This window comes from Salvelinus sp. IW2-2015, linkage group LG12 (assembly GCF_002910315.2).
Source record: "Salvelinus sp. IW2-2015 linkage group LG12, ASM291031v2, whole genome shotgun sequence".
In the NCBI taxonomy this organism is placed as follows: Eukaryota; Metazoa; Chordata; class Actinopteri; order Salmoniformes; family Salmonidae; genus Salvelinus; species Salvelinus sp. IW2-2015.
In genome coordinates this window covers 1,589,758-1,604,557 of record NC_036852.1, presented here as the reverse complement: position 1 = coordinate 1,604,557, position 14,800 = coordinate 1,589,758, and the positions used below count along the sequence as shown (strand labels likewise).

Genomic DNA, 14,800 nt, shown 5'->3' with positions numbered 1-14,800 from the left:
TCCACGGAGGAAGACTCTCTCTGATCTACCAGCTTCTCCTGCGTGTATAGCTGAGGAGTGTTAAACCTTTTCAGCGCTACCTTCCAGTCGCGAGAGACATGCGCGCGACGGCATGTCATTTTGAGGTGTGACATTACTCTCCCTCACACCAAAGTCGGATATTGCAAGAAGCTAGAAGGAAAGAGGTAACCATTGGAGTTCCAATTACTCCCCTAATACCAAGTGGGTTTGCTATACCCAATGTGCTCTATAGTGCGTCTACATATAGTACATGTGTCGAAATTAGCGCAGGTAGGAGACCCCAGACTATACAGAAAGAGTCTCTACATCGCTACCTGGGAACTAGCCACGAGTTGTCCATGACGAATTAATTTAATTGCGCGTTCACCAGTTCGATGATCGGAGGAAGCTAAAATAAATAAGCGATCGCGATACGTAGGCCTAGGATCATCAAAGACCGCTATCGTGACTATATCATTTTCTATCTTAAAAGCACTCGGATGAGACCATCGACACATAGTAGTATAAGTTGTTTCATACCTGCTCCTGTCCTGTTGAATAAGCGATAGAGAACACGCAATTAAAACCTGCCTTGAAGTATCTGAGCGATACCAGCCTCTCCGAGTCAATATACCAGACCGTCTGAGCAGCACCCGCGCACCGTCCGCCGCTGACTAATGCTCTGCGAGTATATAGATACCACTTCAGCTCCCAACCCGAGAAGTGAATACTTGTCCGCATCCAACAATATCCCAGGCAATGATCAGTGCTAAGTTTTAATTACCCCATCTAATGTAAGAATAATGTGACATTGAAGCCTGATAAGGGTCTAATATGTATACGAAACCCGACGGTCGATTTTTTTGGTGGCGCGACTACGAATAAAGTACCCTGCCGTGTCTGCGAGGTTTATGGTGACAGTATAAGTAACCCTCCTAAGTTCGATACTTATTGAAAATTGTGCGAAGTTAGATCAATTGCGACACTTTCTTTGAGCCTATTATATGGTCCAACTTAACGTGGCCGTAGCTATATCCTGGTTTAATCCCTCGCGCCGAGGCGAGAAAGAGAGCGTGATACAAGATGAGGAGCGTGAGTGGATAGAGAGAGACCATCACTATACTCCTCATGTGCTCTACAATATGTCATCATTTAAGGAAAGAATAATACTGATCTATCCTCAGATTAAGAGACAACCAAGACCGAGACCAGATTGCTTCCCAATTTGTTCTTATTTCCCACACACTTACGTTTAGTTTAACTAACCCACATGCAGGGACGTGATCGTGACTCTAAGGACTCCGTAAAGTGTCACTTATCCAGTGGATGTTGAGTCTCAGTTTATGCGACTGCAACATAGATGAATGCTATATAGTTACTAATTTTTTATGAGGTTGAGTGAGAGCGGCGAGATATGTCACGAGCTTATAGGCAACCTCCTGAGTTTTTGTTGATAATAAGCGCGAGAATCACCAATATGCATCTCAACTGAGCGCACAAGAACCAAAGCATCAGATAAGTAAACAGCCGCACGACTCTCCCGCCAACAACGTTTATTTATTAAGCGTACGAGATTGCACAAAGGCCTTAGTTGAACTGGTGAACCGCAGTGTTGAACTGACAATGCAGTGGACCCTCTCTAGAGAGAGACGTGCGATGTGAGGATCCTACTGATAATTGCAATGGTGTTAGATTCATCTGTCTTCGTGACCTAACTCTGTTATGGTGTACCTGTAACTGAAGAACCTCTAGACAAAGTATGATCGATTCAAGCCTCTATAGGCGTACTTGGATGGTATAGGAATGGCATCAAATTAGTATGGGAAAACCATATGCTAGCTCTGTCATTTGAGGTTGGGAAGATGTTGACTTGCTCTCCGACTAAAGTTTGGGCCCAATCGTGACAATATGAGTGCATTTCCCGTATTTGACCTATGCGTTTATTCTACCTTTTAGTTAGCCAGCCAGCCTAGCTGTTTCAAGGACCTGACGATAGGTAGAATAGTGTTATTGTATTTCCAAAAACAACTATAATGCTGAGCTTTGCCCCCTACAATGATCATGGTCGCTGCTACTTGCAGGACACTCACATGGTGTTTAAAATCCTGAGTGCAACCTGAATGATGAGACAAGTAATGGTCCCTGCTCAAATCAACACTGCAATTTGTCTGACCCAAAACAAGTAAAGACTTACTGTAAATGCACAATTTGGCAGCGCTCTGCCTAACCCCCTTGTGCTAATTATGAGCATGACTGTGGTAGTAGATAGCCTCAGGGTTCCGCTGAGTATACGCAGAGCACCAATCCACCACGCACCTGTACAGGGAGGCACCCCCCCCCCCCCCTCACACATGTGAGGCATTTAAACCTCCCAACCACACATGGCATGCCAACCTCCAACCATCTAACCATCACAGTGATTTAACTTAATTTTGGCGATCGGGGGTGGTGTGTGGGCGGGTGAACTGGCGCTCTTTTGGAACGCACATGCACAGTGTGTTTTTTGTCAAGGCCACTGCGGCGGCCACCACGCGAGGTAGAAGAAGACCACCCAGTAACAATCCCAGCCAAAGCCTCAGACCGTTGATTCTTCATTATGAACATTAAGACAATCCTGCCCCTGCAACGAAAGAAGGGAAGATAAAGAGAAGTGTAGTTTAGTGACATGGTTGAACAGGAGGAGGAGAGGAAGGGAGGGAGGTAGTCTGTGGTGTTGATAGCGCAATGTGTGGCAAGTGCGTGGCTTTCCTGCATTCTCTCTCTATCCCTATCGCTCCTTTTCTCTTCTTCTCTTTTTCCCACTTTCTCTCACTGCTCTGTGTTTTCTTCTGGATGGGATAGATTCTCTCTCTCATCCTCTCTCTTCTCATCCCTCTCTCTCTCTCGTTTGCTTTAAAACCACTGGGTACTTGAAGTGCCCAGTAATGTACCTGGTTGAAGAGATTAGCTTTTGACCCTCGGAGTGGTGATGACGCCCACAATTAACATTTTATTTGTTTGGTGTTCTCATGCCCCTCTACACAAATATTGCGCTCACACAAAAATCAGCCTACAACCAAGATCACCAAGTCCTCCTCTGAACCAGCGCACATCAAAATATAACCATAATTAGCATGCAGCAGGTGGTCGGTCTCGTCTCCTCAAACCTGAGCGGTGAGGCCGGTTTCCATACAGACCAGTGTATTGGCTCCACCGGCTGCAGAACACTGCGTATAGATGATCACTTAAACGAGAAATGTCCTATGATCAGCCTCATACAGGATCTAGTTATGAGACACCAACGGAGAAAGCCAAATGTATCCTGGTGGTGCATACATATATGAATACAAGATCAGAAGCGATTAGTACTACAACAGTTACTCGAGACAGAACAGACAGGACAGACAAATTTAACAGACACAGAAGCAGACAGACAGACAGACAGACAGACAGACAGACAAGACAGACAGACAGACAGACAGACAGGACAGAAAGTTACACCGTGGCGTAGAGTAGATCATTCATGCAGACAGTTCTCCATAAACTCAGACCCCAGGTATGGAATAGACAGTTGAGTAGATCAGGGGCATCATGGTAGGTGTAAAGGAAGGGGGGCGCCCAATGGATCATGAAGAGTCTTTACAGTCTATTGAAAACCTTCTATCGGATGCACAAAGCTTCAGGGTTGAAGAAACCGCAACTGTCAAACAGGCACAAGAACAGGCTGAAACAACACCAAACAGTGGTGAATTGATGTGCAACAAATCAAGTCAAAACTTTGAATAGCGGACTGAACAACACACATAAATTACAGTATTTGAGTTGGAGAACCCAACTCTCCCCAGGGTGTTCACAACGGGAATTGGTAGTAGATGTGAACCACACTCCGGCTGTAATAACTATTGTAGCTGGTGTACTCCAAGAAGCTTGGGTGCAGAATCTCTTTACTTCATTCCGGAAGAATATGGTCCCTCCTAGCGATAAGTTGTGTAAACACGACCGGCATCTACTCCAGAAGAGCTGCGACCAAAGGCGTCGCGTGTGTTTGCGCGAGAAACATCGACTCATCCCTTGGTGGTGTCTGTCAACTGGAGGATACCATATATTGGTAGTATCATCTCTCCTTTAAACCCTAGAGAGTTTGAGGTAGTGCATCTTAGCCAAAGAGACCGTTTGTGTCTAGAGTGATATGGTTAGACACAGCGCCAACTCAATACCAGAGAGCGTGTTGGTGTCCTCTGACAATGAGAAGGAGAACTATAGTGAGAAAGACCTGGCGCCACTCTCTTACTCATAGACTAGTTGAGTAGGTTGCTGTGCCAAGCGGGAGTATTGGAATCACCAAAGTCATTCGTGGTGGGGTGTGTCTGACATTACAGGCTCAAAATGGCCAGAAACAAAGACCTTTCTTCTGAAACTCGTCAGTCTATTCTTGTTCTGAGAAATGAAGGCTATTCCATGCGAGAAATTGTCAAGAAACTGAAGATCTCGTACAATGCTGTGTACTACTCCCTTCACAGAACAGAGAAAACTGTCTCCAACCAGAATATAAAGAGGAGTGGGAGGCCCCGGTGCACAACTGAGCAAAAGGACAAGTACATTAGTGTCTAGTTTGAGAAACAGACGCCTCACAAGTCCTCAACTGGCAGCTTCATTAAATAGTACCCGCAAAACACCAGTCTCAACATCAACAATGAAGAGGCGACTCCGGGATGCTGGATACATTATGTCAGACTAATTTGCAATTGACTCTCATAGCCCCACATTAAAAGTATGTGATGGTCACAAGAATTTTCAGATATCAAAATAGGGTTCTGGGTTAAAAAGGTTTAGGAGCCCCTATGTTAGAAGTAGTTGACTACTTTGAGTTTGATGGAGTTGACTAAAGTTGACTACCTTTAGTTAGATCGACTTGACTACCTTGAGTTTGATGGAGTTGAGTTTTTCCTCTTTGAGGTGGTCTCGCAGCATGTCTCGGTGGCTTCTCTCCTGCTCCACGGCGAACTCCCCCAGGGTGTAGCGCTGCACCCAGCTGTGGCGCGTGGACATGCCCAGGGTGCTGCCACCCTGCGTGGGCACGCTGGTGAAGCCCTGGCGCCGGCTGAAGTAGTACACCGTCACACTCTCAAAGTGCACGTTGCGCACACGCAGGCGCTTTTCACACCTCAAGATAGAAGAGGCTGTTAGAGGGAGGGATAGGGAGAGAAGGAGGGATGAGAGAAAAGGAGAGAGAGTTGGATAGAGAGGGGGCATTTAGAGACAAAGTATCACTATATAAATGTTTAACTTTATTTATTGACCCTTTATTTAACTAGGCAAGTCAGTTAAGAACAAATTCTTATTTACAATGACAGCCTACCCCCGGCCAAACCTGGGCCAATTGTGCACCGCCCTATGGGACTCCCAATCATGGCCAAATGTGATACAGCCTGGGTTTGAACCAGGTACTATAGTGACAGCTCTTGCACTGAGAAGCAGTGCCTTAGACCACTGTGCCACTCAGGAGCTCTTGAGTGAGTATTGCTGCTATTGATCTCCCTATGGACCCCTTGAGTTCTAGCATCCCTAACATCCTCCCTGTCATCTAAAACCCCACAGGGAGCAGGGGCTAGGGGAGATCACCCCCTATGACTCCTAAAGAGAGATGAAATCACACTACTCCCAAGAGTTACTTCCTGTTTCTCTCTATCATTCGAATCCCGCTGAGGCTCTCTATGCTGGTGGTGCTTGAAGGAATCGCAGCTGATTTGAAAAGCAGTAGGTGAYGAAGAGGTTCTCGTAACTGGGAGTTTTTTCTACTGAAAAGATGGAAGGCTACTCACTAGCACAATGTAAGGCGCTATTTCATTCACTTGGGGTCAAATAGTTGACAGTGTTGTCCAAAGTTGGCAAAGCTGGCTTTGTTAGTTAAGCAGTCAAGTACATGCAATGCTGGGTAAGCAACTCACGGGTGACGGGGGTGGAGGGGCCTGGGTTGACGCTGTCGCTGCTGTTCCCGCTGTCGCTGCCAGCGGAGACCTCGTCATCGGACCCCCGGAGAGAGAGGCAGGGGGAGGGGCTATCCACCTCCACCTCCTCAAACTTCCTCTTCAGGATCCCACTCATCCTGCCGTAGGTCTACCACCCAACGTCTGCCCCTGAGAGAGAGAGAAAGAACGTGGTAAGACATTTTATTACCGTTATTGCACAAGAGTGTAGATGGCCGCTGAGCAAACCCATGCTACTGTACATGGTTGCTCAGTTAATGCCATGGTGGGCATTGATCTCTCCCAATAGGTATAGGTGATGAGAGTATGCACGTCGAGTGCATAAAAGTAAACTTAACATTATGACTATAACTACTGTTCTCTGAAGGAGGGAAACGAGGTACACCTTACTATGGGGAGTCGCACTCTCGCGACTTCGGTTGAAGGATCTACAATCACGCCTGATAATACCGCTCTTCACTGAGCCCAGGAACGGGCGGRYCGGGGCCAAACAGGTGTTGTACCTCGTTTCCCTCCTTCAGGGAACAGTAGCCCAAAGCGAGAGCATGTGCGCACTGCTCCCCAGAAATAGAGAGCGTGCCAAGGTTAGGAGGACGAGAGACAGTCTCTCCCCGTCTGTTGATGCACACCACCACTCACATATTGTTGGTTCTGACCAGCACAAGCCTGCCCGATAAAAGCACGGGGAAGTGAGTGCCGATATACCATTAGGAGCTCTGGGTAATTGATATGGTGCACTCCACACCAGTATACATACCTCCCGAATCGAGTTGCCTTTGTACAGCAGACCCCACCCTTGGGGGGATGCATCTGTCGTGATCACCTTGCCAGATATAACTCAGCCCATGTGAGCTCCCTGACAATAACAGAGGGTCCCACCACTGGGCCAGGGCCCGAAGGCCTGACAGGGACACCCAAAGCGTCCGSGTTAGACTGCGAGATGCGTCCAGGTGAGTGGCTAGCATTCAGCGCTGGAAGGGCCACATCAACAATAGCCCCACGGGAACGACTTCCATCACAGAAGCAATCATCCCCAGTAGGCATAGCCACTGGCGAAAATGCACTGTGTGATCCAACCGAAATTTGCCTAAGCAGAGCCGGAACCCGGACACCCTCCACAGGGATAGAAAAGAGCGATATGCGAGTGAGTCTAGCTCGAGACCCAAAAACGGTATGTGCTGAGATCTTTTTCTGGTTTCTTATGAAGCCTAGAAACTCAATACGGGACAGTAGTATGGATGTGTGTAACACTGCGTGCCCCCTCGACTCTGCCGCCACCAGCCAATAGGTTGTAAAAGCCGGCGGCGCGTGAGCATTCTGAGTTTGCAGTCTGAGGTGCTTGCTGAGGGCATGTAGGTCTAGAATGGGATGCAAAGTCCTGTCCCTTTTCGGAACCAGGAAATACCGTCTGTACCAGCCATCTTGTATTTTCAACATAGGAACCACTCGGATTGCCTGCTTCTGGAGACGGGAGGGTATTCCCTCCCTCTAAATGGGGCTGAGGACTTGGSAACAGTCGAAGTGATGCTGCAGAAGCATGGGAGACAAATTGTAGCATGTACCCTGATGTCACTGTTCGCATGATGTAGGGGGACTCTGTTCGGAGCAGATAGTGAGCCTCCCGTGAAGTGCCATCTGAAGGGGTGGGATGCCACTTTGTGGTCTGGGAGAGATTGGTTCTTCCTCCATTTCCACCACTCTTGTATGAACGCGGAGGGACACTTTTCATTGAACTCACATGCAAGAGACACTTTTGACACCCATGAACACTGGAAGTAAACCTACTGACCAGCCATAGGTACTGGCGACAAAGCGCCTTTTAGCCTAGCTGGGAATGGAACGGTCTCTTACCCCTTCTGTGGTAAGAGACCGGGGCGATTTGTAATCAAATCTAATTCCCAGGAATGAAAAGCTTGGAGCTGGAGACAGCTCATTTCAGGGTTCATATGAACCACAGAGACTGTTGAATAATAGCATGGCCGTGTCCAGCACTTCCTGTCCCTCAACTTCACTACCAACCACCTACAGGGCCTACAATCTGTATCACTATAAAACTAGTAAGGACTAATAAGATACAGGCAGGAATCAGCAATGAATCCCAGTAATGAGCCACCTATGGCGAGGGGTGCCGCTTGTGGACAGAGCGAATTGGCCAACTTATTACCCGTGGAGACTGATATACCCATAGTGTAACYGAGACAAAGTCGAGAAGCAGGTGAAATGTTTAATAAAACATGGAACGAGACAACATAACAGTAGCATCTACACATAAACAATAKTGACTGGGGAAAGAGCCTAAGGGAGTGCCAGAAATAGGGGAGGTAACAGAGTCCAGATGTGCCTCATGATGACGTGCATGTGTGCGTAATGATGGATCCCAGGACCGGTGGTTAGTATACCGCCGACGTTGAACACCAGAGGGGAGGAGCAGGGGTAGACGTGACAGTACTCCTCCTCCTCCCCAACGCGCGGCCCTGAGGACAAGGAGCGGGCCGGGTGATGAAGATGGAAATCACGGATGATGTTGGGATCCAGAATGTCGTCCATCGGACCCCAACACCGCTCCTCTGGGCCATTCCCCTCCCACAATGTCAGGAATCCAGTAGAGATCTGACGGTGTCCGGGGGGGGGGAATCAGCTAGGGGACCAGGAACCACCGGCCTGAGAAGGGATACATGAAAAGAAAGTGAGATACGGTAGTCAATGGAAAGCTGTAACCTATACGTCCCCTTGTTGACCCTCCGGAGAACCTTGAACGGCCCCATAAACCAGGGGCTCGGCGTCTTACATGGCAGGTGGAGTGTGAGGTTCCTGGTAGAGAGCCAGACACTATCCCTAGGGTGGTACATGGGGGTTGCACTGTGGTGGCAGTCTACGGTGGACGGCACGTTGGAGTCTCATGCYAGTGTTGCTCCACACTTCTGCGTGCCTGAACCACTCAACCGCAGGAGCTTCGGTCTGGCCCGGGGTCCACGGAGCCAGGGCCCGGCTGAAAACCCAGAACTGGAAGGGGGTCAACCCAGTGGAGGAGTGACGTAGCGAGTTCTGYGCGTACGCCCATGGAAGGAATCGAGCCCACTCTCCCTGACAATGACTTTTCAGGAACCTCCCCAGTTCCTGGTTATCCTCTCCACCTGCCCATTGGACTGAGGTCTATACCCGGAAGTGAGGCTGACCGTGACCGAGCTTCTCCATAAAGGCTCTCCATGCCCGTGACGTGAATTGGGGGACATGGTCGGAGATGATGTCCTCCGGAAGGCCATAATGTCAGAAGACCTGTTGGAATAGTACCTCACCGACCTGGAGAGCAGTAGGGAGACCAGAAAGAGGGATTAAAATGATGACAGGATTTTGAAAATCTATACATAACCACCATGAAACCGTCAGAGGGGAGATCAGTAACAAAGTCAATGGATAGATGGGACCAGGGACGCTGAGGCACGGGAAGGAGTTTKCCCGCTGGAGTGTGCCGGGGGGGATTTGGTTTGGGTACATACGGAACAGGAGTTGACGTAGCGAGTGACGTCCTGCGCCAAGGTGGGCCACCAGTACTTCTCAAAGCTGGATTGGGTAGTGTGAGAAATACCTGGATGTCCAGCAATGGCAGCTGTGTGCCCAGGTCAGCAGCCAATCCCTTATCTCCGTGGGAACGTAGACGCCCTCGGGAGGACAGTCAGTGGGTGCGGGCTCCCTCTCCAGAGCCTGACGAATGTCCACATCTACGTCCCAGACCACAGGAGGGTGATATTATAGGTGCATTCTGAACAGGACCCTCTCCCGAATCTCAGAGACGGGGCATCGGCCTGGGTATTTTGAGCAATGGGGCGGAGGTGAAACGTCCCTTGAGTAGATGGAAGGCCTCGTCGGCTGCTGGGCTCCACACCAACCTATGGGGACCACCCTTGAGGAGAGAACCACTCTCTGAGAGGGGCGGTGACGGCGCTGAAGTTCCTGATGAAACTGCAGTAGAAGTTGGCAAACCCCAAAAACCATTGCACCCCTTTATGGGGGTTGGGACTGGCCATGACCTGACCGCATCTACCCTCTTGTCGTCCATTCTCACTCCCAGCGGGCTGATATGGTAGCCTAAGAAGGAGACAGCCTTCTGATGAAATTGGCACTTCTCAGCCTTGACGAACTGGTGGTTAGCCAGGAGGCGTTCCAGGACTGCTCGAACGTGAGTGATGTGATCCTCTAGGGTACACAACCACCTGGCATCCAAGCACGTCCCTGAACACCTRGTTAACAAATGCCTGGAACACTGATGGATCATTGGCTAAGCTAAATGGCTTCACCAAGTACTCATGGTGGCCAGACATCGTGCTAAACAGTTCCCGAATGTGGATGAGCTTGTATGCACTCCGCAGTTCGGTAAAAAAAAAACGGGCCCCGCGGAGCTGTTCGACAGCTGTCGGAAAACAACGGGAGAGAGTAACGGTACTTTGTGCTGATTTCATTGAGTCCTCTGTAATCAATACATGGATGTAACCCTCCATCTTTCTTGGTCACAAAGATGAAGCCAGCTGATGCAGGAGAAGAGGACGTGCGGATGAATCCTTGTTGGAGCGCCTCTTGGATGTAATCCTCCGTGGCCTGGGTCTCAGCCACCGACATAGGATGAGGAGGAAGACAGGTGGCGCAGGTCTTGGAGAATACCTCCTCCAGGTCCTGGTATACCTGGGTTGTTGGGCTGAAGGGCAACCACAGGACTCAACCGACGTAGAACCAGCATTCGGGTGACCAGTCTGATTCTCATCCTCGACCATGAGATGGTGGGGTTATGGCATTGAAGCCAAGGGAGGCTGAGGGAGATCTTGTGAACTGGTAATGTAGAAAGGGATGTTCTCCTGATGAATGGACTCCARGGTGAGGGTGAGTGATTGGGTGATGTGTGTAATGGTTCTGGATCCTAGTGGCCGACTATCGAGGGCTTGAACTGGGAAAGGAGAGGAGAGCGGGTATGAGATGTTAAGAGAGGAGGCAAGGGTCTGGTCAAWAAAGTTCCCTGTGGCACCGGAATCCACTAACGCTGTAGACGCAGTACATGCYGGACAGTCAACTAGTATTATGGACACCAAAAAGAGTTTAGCAGAAAGTGATGAAGATGGAATACTCACTCCTGCCCCAGGAGGTGGAAGATCACGTAACTCTGCTCTTGTGGATCCCGGATTAGGAAGTGCCGGACACCGCTGGAGCTGGTGCCCTCCTTGACCACAATACAGACAGAACCCCATCTYTCTCAGTCTGCGTCGRGGGGAGGCATGTGACCCCTAACTCCATGTGTTCAGGCTCTGATCAAGAGTGTTCACTGAGAGGGAGAGAGAAGCGATGAGTGCCAACGCTGCCGAAGTAGYATATCCAGACGGACGGCCATCACAATGAGTGCGTCCAAGCAGAGGTTGTCATCGACAGGCCAGTTCCGTCTGGACCTACTTGTGCAGACCTCTTCTGAATAGTGTACGAAATATCCACTCGTTCCATCCGCTGGATGCTGCTACTGTCCGGAAGGTGAGCGCATACTCGGCAGCCGTCTGGTACCCCTSCCATAATTGGAGTAGGCGCTCACCCCCCTCTGCTCTCCAGGGATGATCGAAGATGCATTTGAACAGAGCCATGAACCCCTCATGAATCTAGCTCCTACTCTCCTCTGCTAGACGGCCGTGGCCCATTCCAACACTCGCCCAGTCAGCAGAGAAATAACCTCGGCAACCTTGGACCTCTCGTTGCTGGGGACTCCCATTTGGTGCATAAAYTAGAGGGAGTACTGAAGTAGGAAGCTACGGCATTTAGATGGGGTGCCGTCATATTTATCCGGGAGTTGGTCGCGTAAGCCAGCTTACTTATTGCTATAGCCAGGCCAAGCAATTCGAAGAATAACTAATTGTTTGTGATTGGGAAARGTATGAGAACCATACAAACTTCAGAACACAACATCCAGTGGGTGAGCACTCTCTACCACTACGGGACAGTTGAGATGGCACGACGTCAGACTGTCTCGTCTTCCAATTGTGTTTTCGCCAGGGTGCGACTCACCATAGTATGTTGTACCGAAGTTGACTGACTGATAGGGAACACGCATCAAGGAATGCACACARGTAATCACCTGCACTGTGCATGCACACACACAGGACTCATAGAGGGATGTTTTAGACATAATACACAGATGTTGCAGTGGCAGCCCTGTCCCACCCTTCCCATCCCACTCCACATACAGTACAGGACATCTCGCAGTCATACTGTGTTCAACCGTGTTGCATCTTGTCTAGCCATCTTGTCTCAAGAGGACCACAATGGAAATAAGTCCCAGACGTTATTGTGTGTTATCCTCCATGATGTTACTCATGCGCATGTATGGCTCTTCAAGTTTTATGTGTTCTTGTTTTTTTTTAAATGGTCGAGTGAATAAACTAAACTTCAAACACAACCCCCCACACTGACAGTATGGGGAGATGGTGGYAACTGGGTAAGGGTTTCCATGGCTATATCTAAGCATCATGTACCAACTTCCTGCACTTCATTTCAGTCATGTATTCTCATTCCCATCCTCAGAATCCAGCGCTCCGTACACCATGCTACCTATTCCTTGAAAACCCTGCGGTGGTTGCCATGACAACAGTGTCATCGTATACATGTATCTTATTAAGAGACATGTTAAATTCAGACAGTCGTCGCCTGATATAGACATTATGGATACTATGTGCAAAACAATACCACTTAAAACTATGGTTTACTGTCCACACAAATCCCAATCTCATAATAAATGCCTCCTTACTGATGGCCACAAAACAGGACCTGAGGCTGGGAGCTTCTCCCTCTGTGAACTGGTACCGGATGACATCATGCACCACAACAGAACACAGGAGCAGACTACCCTGCAATGGCAGTGAGAGAATCTCTCTCTCAAGAACTGTAGCTGTGCAGCAGGACATACACTGGGAACACAACGCTGCATAAGCTCCCTCAACACCAGGTGCTACAGATAGTGTCCTGTGCTGAATGGATCACATTCGTGACTTTCCCCCATAAAATGTAAAAGTACCAAAGGTGAGGATATATTACCGCCACAATTCAATAATGTATGTTACCACTGACTGACCTGTGTCGTATCGCCTTGCAAACTCCAGGAATCCTCTAGTGCATTACCCAAGACAACCGCTGGATAATCTATGATTTCTCGGTCGCACATCTGGAATTGGCTCGGCACGTGTTTGACATGATTGGAAGGTACACGGCCTAGGGCACCTCCCAGGCGATCTTTGAAATGTCTTCCCTGTGTGGGACTGAACAAAAGCATCGCACTATACACACCTTCGGTTGCAAGAACCTGGTGACGCAGACAGTAATACGCTGCCGTTGGGTGTTATTGGATCATTGTTCACTCCGCGGAAGACCCAGGCTTCAGAAAATAAATACTTACGTTTTCCATCTTACAATGCCCTTCGCTGATGCCCCGTAGCTTTGTTTACTTTTGGTCCCAGCTCTCTGCAGGTCATTCACTAGGTCCCCCGTGTGGTTTGGGATTTTTGCTCACCGTCTTGTGATATTTTGACCCCACGGGGTGAGATCTTGCGTGGAGCCCAGATCGAGGGAGATTATCAGTGTCTTGTATCCTTCCATTTCCTAATAATTGCTCCCAAGTGCATTTCTTGCAAAACCATAGACTGCTTACCTATTGCAGATTCTAGTCTTCCCAGCCTGGTGCAGGTCTACAATTTGTTTCTTGTGTCTTTTGAACAGCTCTTTGGTCTTGGCCATAGTGGAGTTTGGAGTGTGACTGTTTGAGTTGCGGACAGGTGTCTTTTATACTGATAACAAGTTCAAACAGGTGCCATTAATACAGTAACGAGTGGAGGACAGAGGAGCCTCTTAAAGAAGAGTTACAGGTCTGTGAGAGCCAGAATCTTGCTTGTTTGTAGGTGACAAATACTTATTTTCCACCATAATTTGCAAATAAATTCATAAAAAATCCACAATGTGATTTTCTGGATTTTTTCTCTCATTTTTGTCTGTCATAGTTGAAGTGTACTATGATGAAAATTACAGGCCTTCTCTCATTTTTAAGTGGGAGAAACTTATACAAGATTGTGGCTGACTAAATATTCTTTGCCCCCCCACTGTATACAGTGTTGTAACAATGTGCAAATGGTTAAAGTACAAAAGGTAAATAAAAATAAGCATAAATATGGGTTGTATTTACAATGTGTTTGTTTCTTCACTGGTTGACCTTTTTCTTGTGGCAAACAGGTCACAAATCTTGCTGCTGTGACTGGCACACTGTGGTATTCTCCCAGAAGAATGCGAGTTTATCAAAAATTCTTTGTGGATCTGTGGAATCTGAGGGAAATATGTGTCTCTAAATATGGTCATACATTGGGCAGAGAAGGTAGGAAGTGACAGCTCAGTTTTCCACCTCATTTTGTGGGCAGTGGCACATAGTCTGTCTTCTCTTGAGAGCCATGTCTGCCTACGTCCAGCCTTTCTCAATAGCAAGGTATGCTCACTGAGTACTTGTACATAGTCAAGCTTTCCTTAAGTTTGGGTCAGTCACAGTGGTCAGTATTCTGCCACTGTGTAGTACTCTCTGTTTAGGGCAAATACATTCTAGTTTGCTAGTTTTTTTGTTAATTCTTTCCAATGTGTCAAGTAATTCATCTTTTTGTTTTCTCATGATTTGGTGGGTCTAATTGTGTTGCTGTCCTGGGCTCTGTGGGTGGTTTTGTGTTTGTGAACAAGAGCCCAGGACCAGCGTGCTTAGGGACTCTTCTCCAGGTTCATCTCTCTGTGGTGATGGCTTTGTTATGGAAGGTTATGGATCAGCTTCCTGTGTTAGTGGT

The 14,800-nt window shown here is 48.3% G+C and overlaps 1 protein-coding gene across 3 annotated transcripts in view; it reads right to left on the bottom strand.

Annotated features, from left to right (window-relative positions):
* Window positions 1-14,800, bottom strand: part of LOC111970863 (cysteine/serine-rich nuclear protein 3-like) — a 40,830-nt gene that overhangs the window by 12,558 nt on the left and 13,472 nt on the right. For all 3 annotated transcript variants that reach the window (XM_070445906.1, XM_070445905.1, XM_023997586.2), the window contains 2 exons: window positions 5,928-6,116; window positions 4,900-5,159 (listed from right to left, as the gene is read on the bottom strand). In XM_070445906.1, coding sequence (XP_070302007.1) covers window positions 4,900-5,159; window positions 5,928-6,084 — 417 coding nt within the window. In that variant the 5' untranslated portion in view covers window positions 6,085-6,116. The remainder of the gene's footprint in view (window positions 1-4,899; window positions 5,160-5,927; window positions 6,117-14,800) is intronic.